We start from the raw sequence: 27278 nt of genomic DNA on the forward strand, positions 1-27278 counted from the left end.
GCGGGTTGGAGGGGCGGGTTGGTGGGGGTGGAGGGGGTGGAGGGGAAGCCGGAGCGCTGCCTCTCTCACGCTCCGGCAGGAGCTCAGTTGAGCTCCAGCTGCCACCACCTCTGCTCCGGGGTAGAGACGGCCGCTGCCGGCAGCTCCGGCCCGCCGCCCTCCAGACCCTCCGGACCCTCCGGACCCTCCAGACCCTCCGGACCCTCCGGACCCTTCGGATCCTCCAGACACCCAGCGCTGCCATGAGGAGGCCGCCGGCTATTTGCTGAAATAGGCTCCAAACGGCTCCAAACGCCGTCACTGGATAAAATGCACTCCAGAGCAAAGTCCCGCAGCTGTGAGAACTACCTGAGCATCAAGGTACCGACCCGGACCAGGCTCGGGGCTGGGTGTCTGTGGGTGTCTGTGGGTGTCTGTGGGTGTCTGTGGGTATATCTGTGTGTGTGGATGTGTGTTTGTGTCTGTCTATGTGTCTGTGTGTGTGTGTGTGTGTTTAGCCTCTTCCTTCTTTAGTCTGTATCGAGTGTAAACCCAGGTACCTACGCCACTTCAAGGCAGTGCTTTGTGTGTGTGTGTGTGTGTGTGTGTGTGTGTGTGTGTGTGTGTGTGTGCGTGTGTGTGTGTGTCTCGTGCAGGATGTGTTCAGTGATATTTTGACTCAGTGCTTTGTAGCCAAAACAAAACACAAAAGGTAGCTTTTCTTTGTATGTTCAAGACGCGAGGTTGTCAGCGGGATGGTGGTGTGTGTGTGTCTGCTGACTCAGTACACACACACACACACACACACATACACTCACTGGTGACCCGGTTCACACACTCCTGTGACATCTGTGGCCGTCGTGTGTTGTTATGTTCTGCGTCGAGAGCCGGCCGTGTGAGTCCCTTCGCTGCGGGATCCGGCCCGGCTCCTCTGTCTGCCCGGGTCACCTCTGCTCTGATTGGCCGGAGGACCTCTTGCAGGCTCTGCGGGGTCAGCGGGTCACCAGGAGATCCACTTCCTGCCGGGGTTGTTTACATCCTGTCAGACAGGGATGGCGTGAGACGGGCGGAGAGGAGCTCTCTGAGAAGAACCGCTGCAGGCTCAGCTCGGCGCCCTGCCGGTCTGCACTCGTTGCTTCTGGCGGAGCTTCCACTCGTTGGTCCTCAGCTCCCTAGCGGCCTCCGGGCGAAGGCTCCCGCAGCAGCTCCGGCCGCGGTCCTTACCGGGGTTCGACCCCCCCGACGGTCCCTCTGTGGCTCCGGGGTCAAAGTTCACCCGCAGAGGCAGCGGTTTTGTCCTTTCAGACCGTGGAGGACTTTAAGTCGGCGCTTTAGCCGCCGTTGCTCCAGGTCCTGCCCCGGTCCGGTGGTCCTGCAGAGGTGGGCTGAGCGTCCGGACCTTGGCAGGCTCCTGTGTGTGTGGGAGGGGGGCGATGGGTCTTCACGCTCCACCGGAGGCCTGGCAGGCACTGCCTTTGTGTCCCTCACCCACTCACTGTGGCAGCAGACATCTCTCCATCACTCACTTGTCTTTCTCTTCTATCTCCATCCTTCCACCCCCCCGTCTTTCCTTCACCCCCCCGGAGCTCCAGTCGTTCTGCCGAGAGCCGCGGAAGCGGCTCCCTCCGGCCATTTGAAGGTTCTGGAGAGTTTGGAGAGCCTTCTGGACCTCCTCCCTGCCGCCCCCCCGTGCTGTTGCCGTGTTACGGCGGGCTGTTACAGGCCGTCTGCACATGTAAGCGGACACCCCGTCCGGCGGCGACCGTCCCCCGGACGGACGGCCCCGCCGAGGGTCGGGTGGCGTCCGGTTTCTCACTCGGCTCAGGTTTCTCCCACCGAGTCGCCGGTCCTCGAACGCAGCGTCAGCGCGGCGGTGCCTTCGGGCTTTTCCTGGCCTGGGAACCGGACAGAAGCCTGCCGCCGTCTTCTGCGCGCCGCGAGGCCTTTCCTCCCATTGTCAGCGGCCGGCCAATCGGAGCCCGTGTTATTCTTCTCTCCGGCTGCAACAGTGACGAGGCCAAGACCCGTTTCGTGTGTCTGAGAGCGGCCGGGGGCGGGGCTCGCTGCAGGGCGGCGGCGGAGCGCGCGGCACCCACCACTTAGAGAGGCGGGGCTCTGGACGAGCGCCCGGTCGTGGCCCCGTGGCATCCGTGCCCGGCTGACTCACGCTCCTGTAATGACGGCGCCTCCAGGTTCACGCACGTTCCCCGGAGTTCCCGGGGTCGCGGCCGGGACGCGGTTGGCTTCGTCTCAGGTGGCGCGGAGGCCGTTCGTACTCTGCACTTTCCACCAGTGTGTTTGTGTCGGCGGGCGCTGACATCGGCGCCGCCAGGTGTTTCCCCTCCGTGCCGGAAAGCCGTCACGCCCGACGCTTCCTATCACGTCGGGCTTCCTGTCCGTCCGCGTGGGAAGGTTATCTCTCAGAAAAAGCTCCGTCCGTCCCCGCGTCCACCCCCCGGAGGGCCGTGAGTGTCAGTCCCGGTCCGGGGGCCCCAACCCTTCCCGCACGTGCACGGGCCCTCGCTGCCATCTGCCCGGAGCGCCGAGGGTTAATGCCGACCCGAGCCGGCGTCCAGGCGGGCGGGCAGACCCGACCTCGGAGCGGCCGCGGCTCCGACCCGTCCGGGTCGGAGAGGCTTTTCTCAGGGAGGGCGACGCTGCGTTCAGGGTCCAGCGGGAACAAACCGTCACGAGCACGTCGGCCTGATTCATCCTGGCGCCCCTTGTGGTCTCTCCTCAGGACGCCGAGTCCTTGGACCGCTGCATCCAGAGCAACCTGTCGGCCGTTTACCGGCCCTTCAGCGCCACCGCCGTCACCGTCCTGTGGCAGCTCTTCAGCGTGGTGGAGAGACAGTACCGGGGGGACGGCCTGCGCTGCCTGCTGGACTTCCTGCTGCCCGCCAAGAGGATCCTCCAGAGCCTCCAGCAAGAAACCTGTGTGAGTACTAGTAGGAGGAAGCTCCTGACCGCGTTCTTCTCGGGCCGCTCGTCCCATACAAGCACCTGTGAGAAGCAAGTGGAGGAGATGTTTGGGTCCCCGAAGGCGTCGCAGGAGACGACCAGCTGGAGCGATAAGACCTGATGATTGTGACCCAGGAATGTGACAGCTCAGTGTGCGTGCGTGCGTGGACGCATGCATGCGTGTGTGTGCATATGTGTGTGTGTGTGCGTGCGTGCATGTGTGTGTGTGCATATGTGCGTGTGCATGTGTGTGCATATATGTGTGTGTGTGTGTGCGTGCATGCATGCGTGCGTGTGTGCATATGTGTTTGTGTGTGTGCGTGCGTGCATGTGTGCGTGTGCATGTGTGTGCATGCGTGTGTGTATGTGTGCATGTGTGTGTGTGTGTGTGTGTGTGTGTGCGTGCGTGTGTGTGTGTGTGTGTGTGTGTGCAGAAAGGGCTGATTGTTGTTCTGAGAACCAGCTGAAAGCCGGCGTCCTCCTCTTAGACAAACCTTTGGGTCCAAACTCTGAGACGGGAGCGCTGGAGTCGTGTTGTTCTGCGTTCATCTCTCAGGCTCTCCGGTGGAAACGGCGTGAGGACGGCGGCGCAGGAGCCCGAGCAAAGCCTTGCCCCGAGAAGGGCTGCTTCACATAGAGGTCTTTGTATGGCAGGCAACATGAGATGTTCGGAGGAGAACCCCTCCCTCAGCCGACACCTGAGGAGGCTCGGTCCCGGCCTCCGGCCTCCTGCCACGCTTTGTGGTGTTTGTTCTTTCGGCGCGGCCTCGCTGTTGCGGTCGCCATGGAAGCAGACCCGACCCGACAGGTCCCTCTCTCCGATCGGATCCGATCGGATCGATGCGATGATTTGTGACGTCACTCCGGATGACGAGCGGCGCGGCACGCGGGCGCCGATGCTATGCTAGCAGGCGCTGACTGCTCCCCCTCCTTCCCCCCAGGTGAAGTTCAGAGGACTGCTGTTCTACCACGAGGGCTGGCCTCTCTGCATCCATGAGAAGGTGGTGCTGCAGCTGTCCCCTCTGCACAAGGTGCGTCTGAAGCAAGGAGACTTCTACCTGCAGATCGTCCCTCTGGGCCGCCAGGCGGCCAAGCTGGTAATAAAATGCCTGTCGGCCAGCGGGCAGGCGCTGGCGGAGATCGCCGTGGCGGAGAGCATGTACGCCGACGTCTTCACCGCTGACTTCCTGCACAATGTAACGCTGGGCCGGAACCTGCACCCGCTCCAGAACTGCCTGCTCACCACCGGCACGGTGGTCTACAGGACGCCGTGGAAGAACGTGGTCAGCCCGCTGTTCGTCAGCAGCACGGCGGACGCCGTCATGCACGCCGCCGCCGCCGCAGGCCGAGGCGGCTTCCGCGGCCAGCTCGGCACCTGCAGCACCGGCGGCTCCACGGGGACGCTGGACAGCCACCGCAGCTCCAGGGAGTCCCTGCGGTCCCAGGGGGCCGACTCCATCTTCTCGGAGCCCGCCTCGCCGGACAGAACCCGCAGGGAGGACGGCGCCGGCGAAGCCGCGGCAGCCACGGCTCCCGTCGTCGGGATCGTCTCCGCTGACGACGGCGGGCCGGGGAAGGGGGGCAGGACGCCGTCCTTCTGCACCGACCTCAGCACGCCGGGCCCTCGCCGCCGCCTGCCGAGGGACTCGGCCGCTTTCGAGAGCAGGAGGCTTTTCAGGAAATCCTACATGGAGGCCCTGCAGAACCCCATGAGCCTGGGCTCCAGCTCCGAGTCCATCCTGGAGGAAAGCCCGGAGCACGGCGCCGTCACGCCGGGCGGCCCCGATGCCCGGACCTCCCCCAGGGAACACTTCTCCCGGAGGCCGGGTGGCCGCGGCTGGCTGAGCGGAGACGAGTCCAGGCCCAGCACGCCTCTGCTCTACCTGCAGCGGGGGCTGAGGAGCGCCGAGCGCCGGGCGGAGCGCCGCTCCAAGTCCCTGGAGAGGACTACCAAGGCGGGCCAGGTCAAAGGTCACCGGCAGCGCTCCTCGTCCGGCGGTTCCGTCGGCATTTCCCCCAAAAAGTTGATGAACGGCTACGCAATACGCTTCGGCAAGCTGGACGTGGAAGCGCCCGTTCCCGGCTTGGAGAGGAGGAGCAGCAGGGAGGAGCCAGGTGGGTGTGTGTGTGTGTGTGTGTGCATGTGTGTGTGTGTGTGTGTGTGTGCATGCATTTGTGTATGTGCATGCTCTATACTGACCAGGCCTCGCAGACATCATCACACTCCCCTCAGCTGCCTGGTAGGTGTTAGCTATGTTGCTAGCATGTTATAACGTTGTTATAACGTTACTAACGGTGAAGCACTGTGGTGTCGGGCCGGTACAAGTGTTTCCTGGTTAGAAGAAGGCAGTCCAATGACCTGCAGCAGTTAACTTTTTGTGTTCTTCTCAGAAGTATCGGCCTCACACTCAAAGACGGTGTCGCATTGCGTAGTAATCCAACTACTTTCTTCTGACAGTAGTTGCACGCAGCGGCTCGGTGGAAATCCTGCGTCCTGGTGTTTAAAGGTTATGTAACAGCTGCCGTCAATCAGAGCGGCGCTCGGCCTTCATCCCCCGACCCCGACGCCGCTCGGCGCCCTCCTCCCTGCGGCCGGGCAGTGAGGGCGTCGGTGCTGATGGGATCCTCCCGGGCTCCTCAGGGTTCCTCCTAGGTCCTGGACCCGCCCGGGCCGCAGGTACGACCCCGCCTCTCTCCGGTCCTGGTCCTGACGTGCGCTCTCCCGGGGGCGGCGCGTGTCGGCCTGTCCTGCGCGTGGAATCCAGAAGGTGTTCACGGCGCCTCAAACGGAAGCCGCAACCACACCTTCGTATCTGAGGAGGCGTTCAAGCTCCGGGCGTGTGCCCCGGGAGCCGGTCCTTCTGAGGTCTGCTTCTGATCCGGCCGACCGGGATCTCTGAGGACCCCCGGTCCGCCCTCGCTGCAGAGGTCGGAAAGTGAAATCCTCCCGCTGTCGTGTTGCCGTGGCGACCTCAGAGGGGGAGGGGGCGGCCGCGGAAGAGCGGGTTTCCGACAATAAGGTTTGAAAGACAACAAAAGGTCCAGTAAACCCTGTCGGCCAACGGGAGGGACCCCGACCCCGGGGGGCCCGTCCCACACGGGAGCCTCGGTGACAAAGGTGTCCTTTGTGAGCCAACGGGCCGGTGGGGATCCACGGGGGCGGGGGGGGCGGCGGACCCGGAAACACGAGACCCAAAGAGCCGCGAGTCACGGCGGGCTGGAAAACCCCCTCAGAGACGCCAGCGGGACAAAGACCCTGCGGCCGGGGCGGGTCGGGGGGGTCGGGGGGGTCGGGGGGGTCGGGGGGGGGGGGGGGGGGCAGAAAACAGACTTCTAAACAGACAATACTGGGGAGGCTTTGCTCGCCGTGTCACTTCCTCCAAAAACAAAGCTGTTTGGGAAACGTGCGGCGTACGGCGGGCCGGGGCCGCGCTCGCACGCCGCCACACAATGGGGCTGATCTGGGGGGGTTTACCGGGCCGGGACGCCGCCAGAGGCCTGGGACCCCCCGTGACTCTCAGGCACCTGTCTGCCCACGCTCAGGAGGAACGCCGCCCTCGGGGGGGTCTGCCTTCCGGGGTGCAGCGCGGCGGCCCCCCGGAGGCAGGAATACCCCGTAACACACCCCGGTGATGTCGGCGGGTCCTGAGGTGAGGAGCCTCCGCCCTCCGGACCAGCAGCAGACCCCCGGTGACCTCTGGTCCTCAGGGAAGACCTGGATCCACCTGGGCTGGAGATACCTGGGTGGGCGGGGCCTAGACGTCATCCCGACGACCGTCTCAGTCTGACTAAACACCTGGTGTCCAGGATGAGTCACTGTCAGCTCACGTTACTGCAGCACACACACACACACACACACACACACACACACACACACCTGGCAAACGCTGGTATTATGAGAACACAACTGGTGTTCCAGGGTTTCTGTGTGTGCGTGTGTGTGCGTGTGTGTGTGTGTGTGTGTGTGTGTGTGTGTGTGTGTGTGTGCACGTGTTAGTGGCAGTGCTCAGCAGCCTGTGGTGTCTCTGCAGGGCCGTGTGAGGACCGCTGCGGAGGGGAGGAGTCTCACGGCCCCAAAGCCGCTAATGGGCCGGCGCCGGCGTCCGCACCCCCGCCGGACGGGAGGTCCCTCCTCTCCCACCGGCCCCGTCTGGTGTCAGAGGTCAACCAGGAGCTTCTGGCGTCAGGCGCCCTCATCCTGCCAGGTAGGGAAGCGTGGCGGAGGCCACTTCCTGCCCAGCAGGTGAACTCCCGCTGGGCGACGTGTTCGGTTCTTGTTTGTCCCCCTGGATCCCCTGCTGGTTCCAGGTCCCTCCTGGTTCCAGGTCCCTCCTGGTTCCAGGTCCCTGCTGGTTCAAACCTCATGCAGGTGTTTCACTCACGAACGAGCGCCTCTCTGCAGCGATGCGTGCCAACTTCCTGTTCTGGCCTCTCCGTGTCCAGGAAGCCGTGACCGCGGCGGGCGTCCCGTGCTGCAGGTGTGCAGCAGAGCGCAGGTGTGGGCCGGCGAGAGCTGCACCGCGGGCGAGCTCACCCGCCTGCTGGCCTACTACCACTCCACGCTCGGGTGAGTTCCACCGACTTCCTTTCCTCTCTACAAGCTCCGGCTGCCTTTCCTTCCCGCCGTGGGGGCGGGGCTTCAGAGGAGCTGTCAGTCACTCTAACAGCGTGTTCCCCTCCACCTGGTGGGGCGGCTGCTGACGCCGTCCTCTGACCGGCGTGAACGTTCCTCCTGAGCGCCTGTGGTCTGTTTGCAGGAGGGAACGGCGTGAGCGCGGCCTGACGGTGGTGATCGACAGCAGGAGGCGGCCGCCGCCGCCGGCTCTGCTCTCGGCTCTGACCGAACTGCAGGTGAGTTGGAAAGGATAGGATGCATCTTCAGAGGAGACGCGCCTGGATTTGCACCGACTCTCCTGGAAGCCTCTCCTCTGCGAGGAGGAGGGCGGCGCCGCCGGGCCCCGGGGCCTCCGCGGAGGAGCCCGTACTCGTCTGTTATGGAGCTGCGCCGGCACGCTCCGCCCACGCTGGCGACGCGCCGGCCCAGAAGACCTCGGCGCCGCCTCCGGGGCTCCTTCCGCACGCGTCGGGTTGTTTTCTTCTGGAGGAACGGCGCTGAAGGCCACCTCTGTGTCTTCTTTGTTTCCAGAACTTGATACCAAACGCACTTTACTGGGTTCTGGTCCTGGGGGACAAGGAGGGGTCCGTCCGGCCCGAGAGGGACGTCGGCGTGCAGGTCAGGATCAGGACCGGGTGATCAGGAGATCAGAGGTCCTCCCGTGAAACGGGACGTGTCTCAGCACTTCCGGTCAGAGATGTCACCGGAGCTTGTTGCTGGTTCTGCAGATGGAGACCTTGTCCTCCCTGAAGGCGCTGCAGAAGCACATCGCCCAGAACCAGCTCACGTCGGATCTGGATGGCGCCTTCCAGTACGACCACACGCGCTGGATCCACTTCAGACAGGTGGGGGTGGCAGGCCGTGCCGCCGTGACGGCTGATAGTATCGGAGTATCGCTCCGGGTACCGAGGCCAGGGACCTTCCGCTGACAACGCCCGCTCTTCTGCACCTTCGACAGAAAATCGAGCCGTTCGCCAGCAGCTGCAGCGCCGCCATCTCCTCCCTTCAGGAATCCATCGCCTCGCTGAGCGACGGCAGCGACCCGAAGACGTCCCAGGTTCTGACTCCATCCGTCTGCTCTCGGCTCCGACCGGAGACGGCCGATGCCGTCCCCCGCCGTTAACTCCGCCCGTTCCCCCGCAGGAGGTGTCCGAGATGATGGAGCGGCAGAGGCGCCTCATGAAGTGTGTCCTCGAGGACGCCCGCCTGAACCGGCTCCGCCTGGAAGGAGGGACCGCCCTGGCCCGCATCAGGAAGGAGGAGGCCTGCGAAAACGAGAGCTACAGGTGCGACGCCCTCGAAGGCACCGCGGCGCCCGTCGAGAGAAAGGACGACCCAGACCTTCTGACCTCTCCGTGCCGCTCCTCAGGGAGGCCGTGGACGTGCTGAACGCGTTGTACAACCAGGTGGACGAGGAGGTCCACAAGCTGGTGATACTGTCCAACAAGTGCCAGAAGCAGCTGGAGGGTCTACTGGAGGTTCGCAAGTTTGAGGAACAAACCCAACAGGTGGGTTCGGACTCTGGGCGGGAAGGTGGGCACCTCCTCCTCGGAAGTAACCTGCCACGTGGACCCCTCAGATCAAACTGTGGTTCAGTGTGGAGGGGGACAAACAGCTGCCTGCCCTGGAATCCCTGCCGCTGTCAGTGACCAAGATCAAGGAGATGAAGGAGAGCCTGGACCACTTCCTGGAGGAGTCTGTGGTAAATCGGCGCCGTGAACATCCCGCCTGCCCCGAGTCCCCCCGCCCCCTCCCTCCCCCTCCCGCCCCTGCCGTCTGAGAATCCATGGCCTTTTTTCCGCCAGCACCAGCAGCGGTATGCCCTGCAGCTGGTCAAGGAGGCTCCGGAGTCCCTCCCCAGCTCAGCGTTCCTTGAATTCAAGCAGCATCTGGGCTCGGCCCTGAGCAGGGTGGAGAAGAGGAAGGTCCAGCTGGACATTCTGACGAACCTCTACGAGTTCTACGAATCTGTAAGTACCGGAAGCTTCCTTGAGCGGTCCGTCAAAGCCGACGGCCTGTTCGGAAACTTTTGGACGGAACTTTTAATGGTCGACCGGCCGTGGTTCTGTTTGCAAAGACCGCTGCGGTTCTCCTGCTGGGGGCGGGTGGACCCCCAGGAGAAACTCAGTCCGGATCCATGATCTGCAGCAAAGTCTCTGTGGCCCCCAGGTGAACCAGTGGATGGAGCACTGTCAGGACTACATCTGTCACCTGAACCTGGAGCAGCTCACGCCCGCCGCTTTGCAGATCCTGCAGGACTACTGCGGCGAGGCCACCAAGTTCTCCGTGGACAACTTCAGCGCCCTGAACGACATGGTCCTGTCTCTGGAGAGTCCCCTGCAGCTGCAGCAGTGGAGCGCCATGTGGCACAAGTGTCAGCAGACCAAGCACCGGCTGGAGGAGACTTTGTCCCGGGCCACGCCGGCGGTCCCGGACTCCTGCGCCGCCGCTGCCGACACCACCGAAAGGGTTTCCTCCGTAAGGCCGGCAAAAGGCCAGGACGCGGCGCCGGAACCGCCGGGCTCTGACTGCGAAGCGCCCGCAACCGCAGCTCCGACGTCGGAAAGGGCCGCGCCCCGTTCGGCCGAGCCGTTGCCCGGGAGCCCCTCCGGCTCGCTCTCCTCGGCCTCCCGCTTCCCTTTCCCCCCCGACGGCAGCCCGCGGCGCAGTCCGTCCGCCTTCGACGACACGGACAGCGACTGCACGGTCGACTCCGCCGTCTCTTGCCACTCGGAGCCCATCTACTCCGGTGAGGCCCGGGTTCGCAAGCAGCCCATGAAGAAGATCATGAAGAAGACCATGAGCTTCGACCTGAGCCCGCGAGAAGGCGGCCATTGCGACGCGGGCCACATCCGCGGCTACACGGGCGTCTACATCAAGGGTCTGGAAGTGGCCAATAACGTGTCCGCGGAGAAGAAGCCGCAGAGACCAGACGCCACGAGCCCGTCGCCGGGGCGCAGCCGAAGCATGTTTACGCCCTCCGGGAGCGCCGGGGAAGGACACAAGCAGAGCAGGTGAGGAAACGGGACTCGGTCTCGAAAAGCACAGTTCTGTCCTCGCGCTCGAGGCCGTTCGCGGTCGCTCTGAGCCGTCGCTCCCACAGAGTACTTCTGCTCCCCAGCAAAGTGCGGCACATCATGGACGAGATGATCTCCACGGAGAGGGAGTACGTCCGCTCGCTCAGCTACGTCATCCAGCACTACTTCCCGGAGATGGAGCGCCTGGACTTGCCCCAGGACCTGCGGGGGAAGCGCAGCATCATCTTTGGCAACGTGGAGAAACTGTGGGACTTTCACAGCCAGTACTTCCTGAAGGAGTTGGAGTCGTGCGCCCGCTCGCCGCTGTCCGTCAGCAGCTGTTTTCTCAGACACGTGAGTCTGCCGACGCCGCGGGAAGCCCCCCTCTGCTCGGGGGGCGGGTTCGCCGCTCCCCCGTCGCCGGTTTGCTTCCAGTCAGCGGGACAAGGGCCGCGCCGCTTCTGGGGTTCACGAGGGAAACGCGGTCCGCGTCGGGGTTTGTTCAGGCGCCTGCGTACCTGCCCGGGTGCCTGCATACCTGCATGCCTGCGTGATTAAGTTGTCTGCATGGCAGCGAATGGAATGAGCGGTTGAGGCGCTCCGGCCCCCCCGCTGCCGTCCAGCTGCTCCATGTCATGGAGGGAGGGGCGCCGCTCTCTTTACTGCTGGCGCTGTTGTAACTTGTTCTTCTCGTGTGCAGGAGGATCAGTTTGGAATGTACGCTCTCTACAGCAAGAACAAGCCCCAGTCCGATGCTCTGCTCTGCAGCCACGGCAACGAATACTTCAAGGTGCGTCTGCCAACTCCGCCCCCGAGGCGAGACGGAGTCAGGACAGATCTCCAAGAACAGCCGAGGGCGGGGGCGGGACCCCCGGGCGGGGCTCACCTCTGCATCCAAGGCATCGCAAACAAGATCGGGACGGGCGGGCGTCTCTGAGTGACAGGGCGGTACACATCGCGGCCACCGGAGGGCGCTGTTCAGCACACAGGAAATAGTTTGCTTCCCCCCCGATCGGTGACCTCTGTCGCAAGATGACGAGGACTAGGAAGGTCTTCATTGGATACCGGTACCGTGGAATACTGGCAGATAGTTGGACGGTACTCCTCCCTTCAGATGAATACTGCAGTACCTGTCTAGCCAGACAAATACTTCAGTACTCCTCCCTTCAGATAAATACTTCAGTACTCCTCCGGTCAGATAAATACTTCAGTACTCCTCCCTTCAGATAAATACTACAGTACTCGTCCGGTCAGATAAATATGTCAGTACTCCTCCCTTCAGATAAATACTACAGTACTCGTCCGGTCAGATAAATACTACGGTTCTAGTCCAGCCAGATCGGTTTCAGGTGTGAAGGACGTCCCAGTAGAGGCGATGTTATCTTCAGCTCTGGTCCCAGGTTTGAATTTGTCGCAGATGTAACATCTTTAAATTTGTACAAGCAGAACAAGCAGCTGGACCTGGAGGACAAAATGGACCTGGCGTCGTACCTGCTGAAGCCCATCCAGAGGATGAGCAAGTACGCCCTGCTGCTGAAGGACCTGATCAAGGAGTGCGGCCAGTCGCAGGCGCAGGAGCTGAGGGACCTCCGCACCGCCGAGGAGATGGTCAAGTTTCAGCTGCGCCACGGCAACGACCTCCTCGCCATGGACGCCATTCGGGGCTGCGACGTAAGCGAGGCCGTCGGGTCGCGTTCCCGCCGCGGAGCGGCAGGAGTTCGGCCTCCGTTGTTCTGCCTGACGCTTGTCGCCGACTCCGCTTCCTCCGCAGGTGAACCTGAAGGAGCAGGGTCAGCTGCGCTGCCAGGACGAGTTCATGGTCTGGTGCGGACGCAGGAAATACCTCCGGCACGTCTTCTTGTTTGAAGACCTCATCCTGTTCAGCAAGACCAAAAAGATAGAGGGAGGATACGACGTCTACATCTACAAGCAGTCCTTCAAAGTGAGGTTCTCCGGAGGCTCCGGCCTGGCGTGTCGAAGGGCAGAAGGTTCATCTTCTTCTCTCTCCAGACCGCAGAGATCGGCATGACGGAAAACGTGGGCGACAGCGGCCTGCGCTTCGAGATCTGGTTCCGTCGGAGGAAGTCGCAAGACACCTTCATCCTCCAGGCAGGCTCGGCCGAGGCCAAGCTGGTGTGGACCGCCATCATTGGCAAGATCCTGTGGAGGCAGGCCCTCAGGAACAGAGGTGGATCTTCTTCTCCGGTCACACGTCGGCCGCTCCGCCTCCGCCGAGTCTCGCGCCGCTTTTCATTCCGCGGCGCGCTCACGCCCCCTGCTGCCCGGGTCCACCTGCTAAACGCAGCGCCGGCCTCCCGGGCCCAGGAGGCCTTTTGAAACGTTGGCGCTGGAAACATCGACTTCCTCTGGTCGGTGAACCCGGCGGAGGGGTCAAAGGTCACGGACCCGCGCCAGTCGTCCCGCCGTCTGCAGGGGACGGCAGCCGTGCGCGTCCGTTTTCCCGCTGTCTTCAACGGACAAACGGACGTGCGCGTCAACCGGCCTGCCGTCTTCAGCGGACGGCAGACGTACATGTCGGCTGTCCTCAGCGCACAGAGGGACGTGCACGTCTTCGGTAGACAAGAGACGTGCACGCCAGTTGTCCAGCTGTCTTCGGTAGACAATATTGGCACACCCGAGACGCTTCTAGGCTTCCCTGTGGCGCCGCGTGAGCCAACCGGCCAATCAGCTGTGGCGCCCCCCGCGCGCCGCGCCGCGCCTTCTCTAGACTTTGTCCTCACATTGATCCCCATTTAGACCCCAGAAGGCTCTTCTTTTTCCCAAAGAAGCTCCTGGGCTCCGGTCGCGTCACGGGTCGGGGGCGTGAAGGACCCGATAAGTGCTTGTCAAACTGTAGTGTGGGGGACTTACGGGGCGCTGGTGTCACTGTGGGGTTTCCAGAGCTGCGGATGCAGGAGATGGTTTCCATGGGCATCGGAAGCAAACCCTTCATGGACATCAAACCCAGCGACGCGGCCATCAGCGACAGAGCCATCGACTATATCATGAAGGGCTCAGGTGAGGGGTTGTCCCGCACTCCCCGGTGCACTCGAACGTCCCGTCACCACCGAGAGCGAACCTTCCCCTGAGGGTTCCAGGGTGTGAACTCGCAGGGACGGGGGATTCGGCGCCGACCCCGAGTCCGTCTGCGGGACCTCCTGGGTCGGAGCTCCGCCCCTCGCGCCGGGAGCCCCCGGGATCCGCGGATCTCCTGCGATCGGACGATCTGTTTTGAGTGTCTTGGACCGTGCGATCCGCCGCGGACAGGTCGTGACCGGCTGTGACTGGCGTGGTTGTTCTCACCCCGCCGTCTCCGCTCTGTGCCCTCAGAGTCCAGGACGAGGGCCTCCATCGCCGTGGCCTCCTTCGAGTTCTCCGCCTCCTACAAGAGGCCGCACTCCACCATCTCCAACAGCAGCAGCTCGTCCTCCAGCAGCCAATCGTCCTCGTCCCTGCTGGGCTCCCTCAACCTCCACCTGTACCCGTCGCCCCCCCCCTCGTACGCGCCCTCCTTCGCCCACTGGCCGTACGACTGCATCGAGGAGGACGAGCTGGAGCAGGACGCCGGCTGCCGGCCCTCCATGAGTGCGTCCACGTTCCTCTGTTTTTCACCGCCGTCGCCGAAATGTCCGTCCTACGTCGGAAGGGATAGAACTCCACGGTTCTGATGTTCCTCCTGGGTGTGGAGAACCTTTCCTCGCACGGTCCTGACGCCTGGGTCCGGTGTCGCAGTGGCGCCGGGCTTCGTTCGGGCCGGGCTTTGTGCCGCCGCCAGGGGGCGCCCGGGGCTCCGGACGGTCGGGTCCTGACGCGCCGTCTTCTCCGTTCTCCGACAGTAACCGAGAGCTCGGAGACGTCCTCCCGGCGCACCTCCAGCGACAGCGCGTCGGGGTTGAGCGCCCTCGCCGTGCCCGCCCGCGCAGCCGGCGTCCTGGACTCGTCCTCCTTCCTGTGCTCCTCCTCGCCGGAGTCCACCCACATTTTTCAGAAGGATGAAGATCTTCCATCGCATGGCACCAAGTTCATCACCGCCGTGAGTGTCGGCTTTACAGAATCCCGTGTCCGTAAATGATCCCCGTAGAACCTACATATGCTGTCTTTATGTCACCTTGATAATATCCATAGGTAACCTATTTATGATCTCTTCATTACCACGACGGGGCCCGTTTGTTTTCTGTATTTACCTTTCTAGACCTCTTATGCCTCTTATGCCTTCTAGACCTCTTACTGCACTTTACTGTTTCACCCCCTGCCTCCCCACCAAAGGCCCAGGAGGTTTCAAAGTCCTTTCTGTGAACACCAACTCTGCTGCTCGCTGGCCATCAAAACTTTCCATTTGGGTGGGGGGGTGGGGGGGTGATGTAGATGTTTGAGATAGCATCCTTCTTAACCCCTGGTGGAGGCCAGGTGAAGACCGGCTGCAGCTCCGCCTCGCTCACCTTCTTCACCTGTTGTGTTCCTGCCAGAGCCTGGAGGCCTCTCAGGTGCTGGGCTTCTCCACGGCGGTCTGACCCGCTGAGGGCTTTGGCCTCAGTAAGTAACCAGCACTGCCAGACCTGCCCACGACTCCCCTGTCCGGGAATCATCTGGTGTGTGTGTGTGTGTGTGTGTGTGTGTGTGTGTGTGGCACGTGCCAGTGGGTGTTTTGTTAGCGCTGTAGGTCTGGGTCTCGATGAACACAATGAAGTGTGTTTCTTCAGTCTGGTCTTCAACCTTCAGAGAACAGCTGTTATGTGAGGGAGGCGTCAGAGCTCCGAGGGGCAGTGAACGCAGCGTGAGGCTGCAGGACAAGAAGCCTTTGGGCCACTTCACTGGTCCTGGACACACACACACACACACACACACACACACACACACACACACACACGTGTGTCAAGTGTGCACATTGCATGTGTGTGTGTGTGTGTGTGCATGCCTTGCATCTGTCCCCTTTCCCACTATCGGCCACAGTGGAGCGCCGCCAGAAAACCATCCACAGTTTGGGTGTGAAAGCCTGGAGAGTGTGCATGAGACGTGGGCTGGCACGTGCACACTCCTGGGTCCGGGGCCTTCAGGGTCGCTCGCCGCCTCCTAAAGCCTCGTGCTCTCCTCTCTGCAGCTGTGAGCTCCCGGACCCGGCGGCGTGCCTCCCGAGCAGCGACACGGCGGCCGGAACCCCGCTTGGAATTTGGACGCTGTAAATCGGAGCTCACGCTCGCCGTCACGTCGGTACGCGACCATCTGCCACCTTTCTTCCAGAGATCCAGGAAGGGAGCGGCGTTTATATTGTAGATGATTTTTTATTACTGTTACACATGTTTCACATTAAAGGTTCGGATGCATTAATGGTCTGGCGTGTTGATGGGAGGCGTCGAAAGCGGATGTCGTATCTTCTGAGCCCAGAAACCGCAGGGTCTGTTTGCGAGAGGCCCTCGTCTCCTCGCCGCAACTCGTGCCATTTCAAAAAAGCAAAAACAAACCACGGAAACGTCACGACCGTATCTGTTGTTCCGTGTTCTCAGGGGGGGGGGGGGCGGGGGAGGTTTGCGCTCGCCGCGGACGCCATCTTCTTGCCCAGGCTGAGGCAGAGACCTGCCGAGAGGAGGACCTCCAGCCCCAGGACGCAGAGCTCCAAGACCGCCATCTGAAGAGACAAGCGGCTGGGTCAGCAGGAGAACCAGGAGAATCAGCAGTACGGTTGTACGACGAGGTTATTGTTCGAGCGGCTGCTGTGGTGTTACTGTGGTGTGACTACGTTGCTACTACAGGCTTCTTCTTGCCCTTTGGTCTTTTCCCTTCAGGATCTCCACAGTGAATCCACCTTCTCCATCTAAGTCTGTTTTCTGGATCCTCCTCTCTCGCAACAACTGCCTTTATATCCTCTCTCACGACATCCATCAATCTTCTCCCTTGTTCTTCCTCTAGACCTCCAATTCCAGCATCTGCATACCAATTTATTCACTCTCCCTCCTCTGTCCATGACCCGACCATCTCAGTCTGGCTTCTCTGACCTTCTCTCCAAAACATCTAACGTGCCGTTCCTCTGACGGACTCATTCCTGATCCTCTCCATCCTGGGCGCTCCCAAAGAGAACCTCAACATCTTCATCTCTGCAACCTCTAGTTCTGCCTCCTGTCTTTTGGTCCTTGTCACTGGATCATCTCCCCGCTGTCTGGTCCTCTATTGCTACTATGGTATCACTACGGTATTACAATGTTAGTACCCCTGTGGCAGTGGCTTCCATCAGCGACAGCCCGCGGCTCGAGTCCCTGCGGAGGTCCAGGCAGATGAGCACGCCGGCCGCAAATCCCACGATCCCGCAGCTCAGGTTGACCATCACACAGACCTGGAACACGACGTGCACGTAAAATATCTACAAGTGCTCCTGTTTGGACGTGCCGGCGGTGTAGGTGGACTTACCGGCAGCAGTGGGGAGCGCTTGAACATCTGGGTGGAGAGCACCCCGGCAAACGTGACCTACGGAGGAGAACGTGGTGAACAGAGGCCGACGGCAACTTCTCTAACAGGGTTCGTTGGCGCTCTCACGAGAAGCCCGCTGGTCTGAGGAACTCTGAAGAGCGTCACGAGCGAGCTGGTCATTTCCATGGTGATGGCAGAGAGCAACCCCAACGCTATGCTGAAGAGGCCGCCGGTGATCTGGAGGGCCTGCGGTGGAGCACAGACCGGGAAACGTGCAGTCACATCTGCTGTGGACCAGACCCGTATCTAGCCATGGCCAGATCGGCCTACGGAACCACTTCTTCATCCCAGGAGGAGGCGGTCTTACCCCAAATATGGCCGCCTGTCTCCTGGACAGGGCGCCGGAATGCTCCTCACCATCTGCCAGGAGGTCCGTAGGTCTGTACCACTTCTCCTCGGACTCAACCCGGCCGTCCCCCTCCACGCCCCCCTCGAGCACGGCCGCCTGTCTCCTGGACACGGCGTCCAGGCGCTCCTCACCGTCTGCCAGGAGCTCCGTAGCTCCGTAAAACACAGCACCGACTTCCGCCTCCATGTTCACGTCTACGCCGGAGGCCGTGGCTCTTCAGGGAGGACGGAGAGGAGATACATTCAGCCGACGATTCAAACTCGCGCCTCGTGTCTTCGAACCAGGAGGACCGGAGAAGGTCACCTCCGTTTCAACGCAGGTTTGGAACGAGGGACGTCTTCTTCTGGTTCTCAGAACAAACTTAAAGACCGTCAAGTAACTTTGCATACCAGGATTCTACCAGGGGTCTCTGCCAAAGGCCCGAGCGGCCGATTATTGCTTATTCCTGCAGATCTTGTGAGGTTACAACACATAAAGAAACAGCAAACCTGTGGCTCCTGTGAGGCTCCTGGTCCAGCAGAGAAGATTCAGGCTCCTGGTCCAGTAGAGAAGATTCAGGCTCCTGGTCCAGCAGAGAAGATTCAGGCTCCTGGTCCAGCAGAGAAGATTCAGGCTCCTGGTCCAGCAGAGAAGATTCAGGCTCTTGGTCCAGCAGAGAAGATTCAAGATTCAAGAACAAAGACGGAAAAGAGGCTGAGCTGAGGCTTCTCTGTTGAACAACCAGGGCGGAACATCATGACAGGCGGTGTGTGTATGTGTGTGTGTGTGTGTGTGTGTGTGTGTGCGTGCTTGCGTGTGTGTGTGTGTGTGTGTGTGTGTGCGTGCTTGCGTGTGTGTGTGTGTGCGCGTGCGCTGGAGTGGGGTGTGTACCTTAGATGAGTGAGAAGACAGAACCCTTCCTGATCACACTGGTCGGAGGAAGCTCTGCGATCCAGAGACCTTCTCTGCGCAGGCAGTCATCTTGTGAGCGTCGGAGCCTGAGCCTGAACATGACGACCAAGAGGAGCACCTTCGGGTGCGACGACTCCACGATCATCACCATCTCCGTCCGTGGCGTCCGTGACGGGCCGGACGGGGAGATCCTGCCCGAGAACTTCCGCTGTGTCTTCAGAGACACCTACAAGGTGTTCGTGCGCAGAGGTCGCCCTCAGCCTCTCGGGGTCAGTGGAGTCTTAGATCATTCCTTCACCGCGAGAGCAGAGATGAACACGTCCTCTGTCCTCCAGGTGGTCCAGGCCATCGTCGGCATTCTCATCCTGGGCGTGGGTATGATGGCCCTGAGGGACCTCCTGAGCAGCCTCCACACTCTCGCGGTAAAACAACCTCTCGGCCGAGTCCTACGATTCCGCGAAGCTCTCCCGCGCGGCCCTCGGCCTCCGCGGAGCTTCCTGCTTCTCCGTAACCCCCCTTTTCCGTGGCAGTTCGTGATCTCCGGCCTGCTGAACATCGTCGCCGGCCAGGTTCCAGACATGAGGCTGGTGAGTAGCTCCCGCTCGTACCAGGGCGTCGACCTCCGCCTCGGACACGCGGGAGCCATCGAGGAAATTCAAATGGCTGTTTTTCTAAATGAGCTAAAAGTCCAGATTTACTGAACTCAGGCTTTGACACACATCACGCTTGTGTCCCGCCGGTCCTTGAGCGAGGCGTGGAGAAGGTCCAAGGACCAGCCCTCCCAGTGCAGAGTCACCAACCGTTGAAAATGTAAAAACGGGACCCTCATCAGGGGAGTTTGCTTAAACTTAAAGGTGATGAGTCGTGTTTCCGGGCCATCAGACGGGAGTTACATTATTAGATGAACGGCAATAACTAGGGAATAACTTTTCATCCAACTGTCCTCAGTGTAACGACATCTCCAGGACATGTTCATCAGTCAATCTTTGTGTGTGTGTGTGTGTGTGTGTGTTTGTGTGTCTTCCAGTTGAAACTGTCTTTTTCGGGGAACGCCATCTGCTTGGCCTGGTCAGTTGCAGGTGTGATTATCTGCATCCAAAAAATCCTTAGAACTTTCCAGGTAAGGCAGGACCAGGCACAAGCATGTGGTGGAGCTTCTGCCGCCTGGATCTGGAGACGACATAAACCCACGCTTCCTGTCTCCTTTTCCGTCACGCAGCCGCAACGAGGCCTCCTGATGCTGCTGGTGGGGCTGCTGGTGGTGGAGGTGTTCCTGTCCGTGCACCTGATGTTCTGGGCGAGCAGAGCCGTCTGCAGGCGACACTTCAACACCCTGGTAAACCACTTCCTCCACTCGGGCCTCCGACGCTTTCCCCTGAGAGCCCGCGGTGACAGGAACTCCTGTTTGCAGCCCGTGGTCCAGCTGAAGCACGTCCGATGAAGATCGAGGCCGGACGGAGGAACCCACGGACCCGCGGATCCACGGAACCTGAGGGACGGCGGCGGCGCGTGGGGGGGGGCTTGTGGTGATACTTTGCTTGTATTTTTGCAGACCAGGTTTTCTTCTCTGCATCGCTGCCCTTCAGATGGAGGCCATCTCTGAGACATGAAGCACTGGTGCCTGGGTTGTGGGGTCAAGCTCTGGGAGACGCCGGCGTCTGGACTGATTCTGGGAGAAGAAGACCTCCCTTTCTCTGAGCCTCATCTGCTCAGCTTCACACACTGATTCTGTCCCACAGCCTCTCTTCTTCTATACAATAAAAATGCACCCGCAACTGTTTCCACACCCTTCATCAGTCAGGGTGTGTGTGTGTGTGTGTGTGTGTTAAGGTCAGGGTTACACAAATAACGTGCACATTAGATGAATGGACATATAGACAGACACATGAACCCATAGATAGATAGATAGACGGACAGACAGATAGACAGATAGATAGATAGATAGATAGATAGATAGATAGATAGATAGATAGATAGATAGATAGATAGACACTGAGTCACACTGTTCACCGCATGACTTCAGTGCAATCAGATTATTATGGGATGTGTGACTGCTCGCGAGCGTAAACAGGAATGTGGTTCGCAGACACGGACACGCGCCCTGAGAATGCGGATGGTTCGCGCGAGCGCGGCTTTGGAAGCGCGGGGCCGTGACGTCACGCTGAGACACGTGAGCGCTTTCGGTGCGGCGGCGTCCGGAAAGAGAGAGAGAGAGAGAGAGAGAGACATAGAGAGAGAGAGAGAGAGAGAGAGAGAGAGACATAGAGAGAGAGAGAGAGAGACATAGAGAGAGAGAGAGAGAGACATAGAGAGAGAGAGAGAGAGACATAGAGAGAGAGAGAGAGAGACATAGAGAGAGAGAGAGAGAGACATAGAGAGAGAGAGAGACATAGAGAGAGAGAGAGAGAGACATAGAGAGAGAGAGAGAGACATAGAGAGAGAGAGAGAGAGAGAGAGAGAGAGAGAGAGAGAGAGAGAGAGAGAGAGAGAGAGAGAGAGAGAGAGCGGTAGAGCCCCGAAGCCGGACCCCGACCCGGACCTCTGCGCACCGTGCGGGCGATGTGACGCGGACGGCGGTGCGGGCGTCCACCATGGCGGACCCGTACGGCGGCGCGCACACCCTGAGCAAGGATGACGTGAACTACAGGCTGCACTTCCGAATGATCAACGAGCAGCAGGTGGAGGACATCACCATCGAGTTCTTCTACCGTCCGCACACCATCACGCTGCTCAGCGCCACCGTGCTCTGCCTCATGTACTTCGCCTTCGCCAGGTGAGCCGCCGCTAGCCCGCTAGCCCGCTAGCCTGCTAGCGCTAGCCGGCTAGCATGCCGCTAAGGGGGAGGGATGCTCCGGCGGAGGCCGGGTACCCGACGGGTAGCTAGCCCCTCTTTGGGCTTTAAACGCGGTGGGAGTAAAACAAGGCCGCGCTTTCCGACGGCGGGTTTTTAAACGAATTCCGTTCAACCTCCGGAAGCCGTTGGTTCGCGTGTCAACGGCGGCCGTCCGGCGGGGGTCTTCGCCCCGACCGACGCTAACCTCCGCGGCTAGCAGGACGCCGGTGAAGGGCAGCCGGAGGGAGCCTCCGCCCCGCGGCCGACTTCACCCGGGCCTCCCTGACACGCCGAACGGTCCGCAGTCAGCTGCTGGGGGGGGGTTTGGGCGGGCGGAGGTTGGTTTTAATAACAACTTATCCCTTATTAATCCCCGTGGGGAAATTGGTTCTCTGCAAAGAAGCCACCGTGGATGAACCGTGAGCAGGAGGCAGCCGGGGAGCCGTGAGGGCTTCGGTGTGTTGCTCGACAACGCTTGGATCACCTGGAGGAGCCGGGAATCCAACCAGGGATGTTCACGTCTGAAGACGATGGCTCGACCTCCTTCGACACCCCACGACACCCCAAACCCACACCTTCGGGGGTGTTGGGGTCGGTGGAGGTTGGTTTGGGGCGGTCGGAGGTCGGACCGGGGGCTGCTCCTCACGGCTGTCCGGCCTGTGTGCAGGGACGACGGGGATCCTGACAGCAACCTCTGGGTGGGGCTCATCCTGCTCATCTCCTTCTTCCTGGTCATCAGCGTGCTGGCCTTCCCCAACGGTGAGTACCAACCACATGCTCTAAAGCTGCTCTGTTGTTTGGCCTCCGTCCGGGGCGGAGGTGGGACCTCCGGCGGACACCTCCTGGAAACCCCCTCCAGCCGTCAGAGCTGAAGGACCTCCGGATGATCAGTGGCACGTCCTCGAGGAGAGAAACCAGGCGCCGTCGGTTGTGACGGAGAACCTTCAGGCACAGTTGGTAACGGTTTGAGATGGAAACTAAAGCAGAATAACGGGAGATGTGCTGTCGGTATTATTAGCGGGCACTGGTTTTCCAAAGGCTGTGAATGATCTCAACTCAAAGTGAAGGTGAAGGTGAGACTGGAGGAGCCCCGGGCGATCGTCCTGGCTCTCCGTCCACGTTCCTCCACGCGAGCAGAGGCTTCGCTCCCGCAGGCAGATCTTACAGAGAATGTCAGGGTCAGGGTTAGGGTTAGGGTTAACTTCTGGGTTGGGTTGACTTCTGCGTGGACCACGATGCTGATTCAGATTTGTGTCCGATGCAGGTCCCTTCACCAGACCTCACCCGGCCATATGGAGAATAGTGTTCGGTGAGTGCTCTTCAAAGTCCTGGGCCAAGGAGAAGGTCCCGCCCCGCCTCACGGCCTCGCTTTGCTTCCTCTTCAGGTCTGAGCGTTCTGTACTTCCTCTTCCTGGTTTTCATCATCTTCCTCAACTGGCAGCAGGTGAAGCAGCTGATGTACTGGCTGGACCCCAACCTGCGCTACGCCAAGAGGGAGGCGGACATCATGGTGAGCGCGGCACCTTCTCCCCGACGTGGGGCCCGTCGGGCTCACCTGTGCTCCTGTCCTCAGGAGTATGCTGTCAACTGCCACGTCATCACCTGGGAGAGGATCCTGAGCCACTTCGACATCTTTGCGTTCAGCCATTTCTGGGGCTGGGGGATGAAGGCCCTGCTCATCCGCAGCTACGGCCTCTGCTGGACCATCAGTATTACGTGGGAGCTCACGGAGGTACTCGCGGTCACTTCAGCTGGCGCGTCTATGACCACGAGCTCCTCGGCCTCTGTCCTCACGCCCTCCTCTTCCCCCCTCTCAGCTCTTCTTCATGCATCTGCTTCCTAACTTCGCCGAGTGCTGGTGGGATCAGGTGATCCTGGACATCCTGCTGTGTAACGGAGGAGGCATCTGGCTCGGCATGACCGTCTGCCGCTTCCTGGAGATGAGGACCTACCACTGGGCCAGTATTAAGTAGGTGTTTGAGCCAAAGATCTGCTCTGAAAGATCCAAAATTTACAGACAAATGTCTCAAGAACCTCCAGGAAGCGACCCAGAAGGTCAAGGGGAAAAGTCCCGGAGCTCCGCCGAAGCTCGACGGTGACGTGAAGAGAAGTCAAACGGATGCGGGCCATCTTTGGCGCCGCGAGCGTCATCAGTGTGTCTCCATCCCACGGAGAGCCGCCGTGCTCCCCGCCGGTCAGCAGATGGTCTGAGGTGAAGAGCGTGGAGCGGCCGTTAACCGTCCCTGTCCATCTCCCCGCCTAGAGACATCCACACCACCACGGGGAAGATCAAGCGCGCCGTGCTGCAGTTCACGCCAGCTAGCTGGACCTACGTCCGCTGGCTGGACCCCAAGTCGTCCCTGCAGCGGGTGATGGGCGTCTACCTGTTCATGATCATCTGGCAGGTGAGTCAGACCTCCGCGGTGGTGATGATCCCGGGGCTTTCTCCGGCTGATCTCCTCTCCTGCTCCGCCGCTGACGACTAAGCCCCTCTCGGGCGGCAGCGTTTAATCGGAGCTCCCGGAGTCTTGGCGCTCACGGCTAATCCTGCGGCAGTGAGAGCCAATTAATGCTCATGGAGAGACCTGGCTGGAGACCCGGAGAAGCTCCACGGCTCTGCTTCTGCAGACGCTTCAGCCGCCGTGACTCTCAGAGCCGCTGCTCGATGGTCCTTCCGTGGTCCTCTCTGTCCGTCTAAACGCGAGGCTCTGGAAGCAGCTGTGGGGCCGCGAGGGTCCGTGGACCTGCCGTGCTCTTCGAGGAGCCCTCGTCGCTCCTCCTCAACAGAGTGACCTCAGCGCCGTCTCACACACTTCACACTCGGCCATGATGTACCTCTTCTTGGTGCCTTCGGCTCCTCCCAGGGTGTTGTGGCCGAAGACCTCCAGACCTCCAGGTGTTGGTCGGTGTATCTGGGTGAAGGAGACACGGGGATGAAGCTCGCGGCCCAACATCAAGTCACCTTCTCTGTTTGTGCTGGTCTTCCCTTGGAGGCTCAGTTATCTTCTGGGTGAATGTGTGTCGGCGGCCCGTCCGAAGTGTAGATGTTAGTCCTCTTCTTCTGTCCGCAGCTCACCGAGCTCAACACCTTCTTCCTCAAGCACATCTTCGTGTTCCCGGCGAGCCACGCCCTCAGCTGGTGTCGGATCCTCTTTGTGGGGATCATCACCGCCCCCACCGTCAGGTGAGCCCAGGTCCTGCACAGCCTCTACTCCTGGACCACAGGAGAGTCAGGATCTGCACACTCCATGTCCAGAGTCTGACTGTGTGTGTGTGTGTGTTTTCTCCTTCCAGGCAGTACTATGCGTACCTCACAGACACACAGTGTAAGCGGGTGGGGACCCAGTGCTGGGTGTTTGGGTAGGTGGACTTCAGCCCTGAGCGTTGCAAGAAACTGTCCCAAGGGCCTCCAGCCCGGCTCCAGATGAGCAGATCTTTGTGGAACATCATCTCTGAGTTTGTGCTCGGGTCTCAGCGGCTTCCGTCCTCCTTCTGGTCTCCTCCACAGAGCCATCGCCTTCCTGGAGGCCTTGGCGTGCATTAAATTTGGACAAGATCTTTTCTCAAAGACCCAGATCCTGTATGTGATCCTCTGGCTGCTCTGTCTGGTGAGACTCCCCCTTCATCACGAGACCTCCAGAGAGCCTCTTCCTCCCCGGTTGTGAGCTGCTCTCCCAGCAGAGCTCTGACTGCCTCCTCTGTTGGTCTGATTCCAGGCCTTCATCACGTTCCTGTGTCTGTATGGGATGGTGTGGTACGCGGAGACCTATGGTCCAAGGGAGAAGGTACGTTCTACCTGTCCTGTGTGTTAGCCGGCTCTGATGAAAGGTGACCGAGCGCACCTGGCCACGGCCGGGCGTCCCGTCTGAACCTCCGGCTCAGACGGGACGCCGCCCACGTCGCAGATGACCAGCGGGGCTGCTCTGAGGGGAGAGAAGGTGTCCTTGACCTCCTGCTAGCTGGACGCAGCAGTTGGTTCCCGTAGCAACGAGGGCTTGAATTCTAGTGTGATGTGAATCTCCTCTGTGTGTGTGTGTGTGTGTGTGTGTGCGCGCGCGCCTCTCCCCTCTCTCAGAGCTTGTCGGAGTGTGACGACAGCGGCTACGCCGACTTTGGGGTTCCTTCCCCAGAGGGGTCCCAAGGTGTGTTGTGACCCCCTGCTCCTCACCTGCTGCCCTCTGCTGGAGGGCTGCTGCTGAGATGTTGGTGTGTGCTGTTGTCCAGGGGGGGCGGAGCTGGGCGGCGACAGCCCAGCCACCAGGAGGAGGGGGAGGGGCTCAGGGAAGGCCAACGGCGTGGAGAGCCAGTAGGAGGCGGCGCCGCTCGTCCTGCTCAGCCTCTCCGGCCAGAAGAGAAGGACCACGGCAGGGGTCTGGAGAAGAAGCCATGGCTTCCGGGGCCAGGAGACCGGCTGCAGACTATGTTGATGCTTCTGATCCACAGACCACAGGTTTCTCCGTGTGTGTGTGTGTGTGTGTGTGTGAGTTTGTGAGATAGTGAGAGAGTGAGAGTTTCTGCAAGCTCCTGTAACAGGTGACCTGACGTCCACTCCTGGACCAGGACCAGGCCAATCACCACTCCTGCATGATCTGGAGCTTCCAAGCTCCCGGTGGCCTCAGACTTGCCTGTCCCACCTGTTCACCTGCTTCCCCTTCATACCCTGGACGTGGACCCCTCCAGTCCAGACCAGAGAGGAGCTCCCTCAGGATGTTTCCTCGGAGAGTAAACTGCCCAACGATTTGAGCGGCGTGGATCGACGTGACTTTCAGAGATGTTCCTCCTCGGTCCCTCAGATGGCGGAGGGCTGCGGTCCTGCATGCACTGTGGTCACGCTCTGCCTTCGGAGCCGCGCCAACCTCCTTGTCCTGGAGGACCTTCTGTTACCGCACGACTGTGTCCGCTCACACGCATCACCTCCTGGGGCGGTCGGAGGGCGACCACCAGGGCGGCAGCACCGACCCGTCTGCCCGCCGGCGCCGCCTCACCTCACCCGGGTCTGCCTGCACCCGTTGATGTTGTTCTTCTTGTTGTTGTTGTTTTTAATGCCTAACTCTTCTCGTGTGTGTGTGGTTGTGTGTGTGTGTGTGTGTGTGTGTGTGTGTGTGTGTGTGTGTGTGACTTCAGTCCTGCAGAGTTTTTCTTTTTGTTTGATTTGCACTGTCAGTATCATCTCTCTCTCTCTCACACACACACACTCCGCATGCAGGGAGGTCCGCTGTGTGAGTGACCTCCAGTGTGTCTGCAGGACCTCTGTGAGAAGCTCAGAGCCGGCAGTTGAGCGCGTGTGTGTGTGTGTGTGTGAAGGCCGTGCAGCCGTCGGGGTCGGAGTTCAGCTGTCAGTCACGGGGTCGGCCCGGTTACCGGCTCCTCCGGCGATCATCTGTCCTATTGATCTCCGTATCCGTATATCAGTGTGAGCTTCTTGTGTTGTGGCGTCACGCCCAGGTTCTTTCGTGGAGGCCACACTAGTTCTCCCGGGGTTCCTCTGATTCTGACATCTGAGCCTGGCGTTCATCAGGACCCGCTCGCTGCGTCATCTCAGTCCTTTACTGGCCACTTTAGTTTCTGACTGACCTCGTTTCCAAGCATTGGTAGATCTTCTCAGAACCACGTCATACTACTCAGTCCTACACACACACACACACACACACACACACACACACACACACACACACACACACACACACACAACCTGCTGTCTAGAGCAGCAGTTGTTTGCTGTCATTTGCATTCTTCAGGATTGATTCCCAGTTTGTGTCTTGTGAAGAGCCTGTCTCTCAGCCCCTCTGCTCCGGTCCGGGTTCAGCTCCGGTTCTGCTCTGGGGTCAACCAGACGTGTGGACCGGTGCTCCTCACGCTCCAGTGCACTGAGCTTCTCCTCTGCTCTTGAACCTTAGAGGAGCATCTGGTCAGGAGTTGGTCCTGGGACACTGGAGCACACTCATGCATGCGCACACACACACACACACACACACACACACACACACACACACACACACACACACACACTGGACCTCCCCTGAATTCCTGAGAAGGCCCATGTAGCCCTCAGCTTCATGGACCAGGCTCATCTCGGGTTCAAAGGTCACCGGCGGGACCGTTTCCCAGGAAACCATTTGTGCTGTTTGTTTTCACTTTGAGTGGAACTTATTAAAGTGTTTTACAGATCCTCCA

General features: G+C 60.6%; 4 protein-coding genes across 8 annotated transcripts; 3 read left to right on the plus strand and 1 right to left on the minus strand.

Annotated features, from left to right (window-relative positions):
* The first annotated feature begins 171 nt into the window (after nt 1-171).
* plekhg4b (pleckstrin homology domain containing, family G (with RhoGef domain) member 4B) lies at nt 172-15897 on the plus strand. Of its 4 annotated transcripts, XM_086155022.1 has the most exons (24): nt 172-360; nt 2720-2917; nt 3882-5055; nt 6972-7145; nt 7384-7507; nt 7698-7791; nt 8087-8173; nt 8284-8400; nt 8514-8612; nt 8699-8841; nt 8925-9063; nt 9135-9257; nt 9361-9525; nt 9725-10569; nt 10677-10926; nt 11273-11362; nt 12019-12243; nt 12344-12514; nt 12583-12760; nt 13474-13590; nt 13903-14157; nt 14409-14605; nt 15039-15105; nt 15671-15897. In XM_086155022.1, the coding sequence occupies exons 1-23, from the start codon at nt 310-312 to the stop codon at nt 15081-15083; spliced, it is 5061 nt and encodes a 1686-aa protein (XP_086011148.1). In that variant the 5' UTR covers nt 172-309; the 3' UTR covers nt 15084-15105; nt 15671-15897. The 4 variants fall into 4 exon arrangements, with proteins under 4 accessions (XP_086011148.1, XP_086011149.1, XP_086011150.1 ...); XM_086155023.1 differs by lacking the exon at nt 15039-15105; XM_086155024.1 differs by lacking the exon at nt 13474-13590 and having other exon boundaries at nt 15039-15897.
* On the minus strand, nt 15838-18004 carry LOC147229532 (uncharacterized). The gene is made up of 6 exons (XM_086155038.1): nt 17869-18004; nt 17339-17594; nt 17098-17217; nt 16972-17028; nt 16775-16897; nt 15838-16195 (listed from the first exon to the last, which is right to left on the minus strand). The coding sequence occupies exons 2-6, from the start codon at nt 17564-17566 to the stop codon at nt 16070-16072; spliced, it is 654 nt and encodes a 217-aa protein (XP_086011164.1). The 5' UTR covers nt 17567-17594; nt 17869-18004; the 3' UTR covers nt 15838-16069.
* Nucleotides 18005-18156: 152 nt separating this feature from the next.
* Nucleotides 18157-20046, plus strand: LOC147229533 (uncharacterized). 2 transcript variants are annotated; one of them, XM_086155035.1, is made up of 6 exons: nt 18157-18540; nt 18607-18693; nt 18802-18858; nt 19299-19391; nt 19491-19607; nt 19683-20046. In XM_086155035.1, exons 1-6 carry the CDS (start codon nt 18256-18258, stop codon nt 19710-19712), a joined length of 669 nt encoding a protein of 222 aa, XP_086011161.1. In that variant the 5' UTR covers nt 18157-18255; the 3' UTR covers nt 19713-20046. The 2 variants fall into 2 exon arrangements, with proteins under 2 accessions (XP_086011161.1, XP_086011163.1); XM_086155037.1 differs by having other exon boundaries at nt 18157-18504.
* A 555-nt stretch (nt 20047-20601) lies between these two features.
* Nucleotides 20602-27276, plus strand: ptdss1a (phosphatidylserine synthase 1a). Its single transcript, XM_086155030.1, has 13 exons — nt 20602-21044; nt 21772-21863; nt 22369-22413; nt 22490-22614; nt 22678-22836; nt 22922-23073; nt 23368-23509; nt 24176-24288; nt 24399-24464; nt 24613-24712; nt 24821-24889; nt 25180-25246; nt 25329-27276. The coding sequence occupies exons 1-13, from the start codon at nt 20863-20865 to the stop codon at nt 25412-25414; spliced, it is 1398 nt and encodes a 465-aa protein (XP_086011156.1). The 5' UTR covers nt 20602-20862; the 3' UTR covers nt 25415-27276.
* The last annotated feature ends 2 nt before the right edge of the window (nt 27277-27278 follow it).

This window comes from Fistularia commersonii, chromosome 11, assembly GCF_037954325.1.
Source record: "Fistularia commersonii isolate RoL2024-O1a breed Wild chromosome 11, RoL_Fcom_v1.0, whole genome shotgun sequence".
Lineage (NCBI taxonomy): Eukaryota > Metazoa > Chordata > Actinopteri > Syngnathiformes > Fistulariidae > Fistularia > Fistularia commersonii.

Bases quoted from the DNA above. Each gene is read 5' to 3' on its own strand.
- plekhg4b (XM_086155022.1), top strand. From the start codon at position 310: ATGCACTCCAGAGCAAAGTCCCGCAGCTGTGAGAACTACCTGAGCATC. The intron at 5,056-6,971 runs GTGGGTGTGTGT...GTGTCTCTGCAG, and splicing joins GAGCAGCAGGGAGGAGCCAG to GGCCGTGTGAGGACCGCTGC. The intron at 9,526-9,724 runs GTAAGTACCGGA...TGTGGCCCCCAG, and splicing joins TCTACGAGTTCTACGAATCT to GTGAACCAGTGGATGGAGCA.
- LOC147229532 (XM_086155038.1), bottom strand. From the start codon at position 17,566: ATGGAGGCGGAAGTCGGTGCTGTGTTTTACGGAGCTACGGAGCTCCTG. The intron at 17,029-17,097 runs GTGAGAGCGCCA...TCTCCTCCGTAG, and splicing joins CTCAGACCAGCGGGCTTCTC to GTCACGTTTGCCGGGGTGCT. The intron at 16,196-16,774 runs GTACTAACATTG...TTGTCTCTTCAG, and splicing joins TGGAAGCCACTGCCACAGGG to ATGGCGGTCTTGGAGCTCTG.
- LOC147229533 (XM_086155035.1), top strand. From the start codon at position 18,256: ATGAGTGAGAAGACAGAACCCTTCCTGATCACACTGGTCGGAGGAAGC. The intron at 18,541-18,606 runs GTCAGTGGAGTC...TCTGTCCTCCAG, and splicing joins GTCGCCCTCAGCCTCTCGGG to GTGGTCCAGGCCATCGTCGG. The intron at 19,392-19,490 runs GTAAGGCAGGAC...TCCGTCACGCAG, and splicing joins AAATCCTTAGAACTTTCCAG to CCGCAACGAGGCCTCCTGAT.
- ptdss1a (XM_086155030.1), top strand. From the start codon at position 20,863: ATGGCGGACCCGTACGGCGGCGCGCACACCCTGAGCAAGGATGACGTG. The intron at 21,045-21,771 runs GTGAGCCGCCGC...GCCTGTGTGCAG, and splicing joins ATGTACTTCGCCTTCGCCAG to GGACGACGGGGATCCTGACA. The intron at 23,074-23,367 runs GTAGGTGTTTGA...CTCCCCGCCTAG, and splicing joins TACCACTGGGCCAGTATTAA to AGACATCCACACCACCACGG.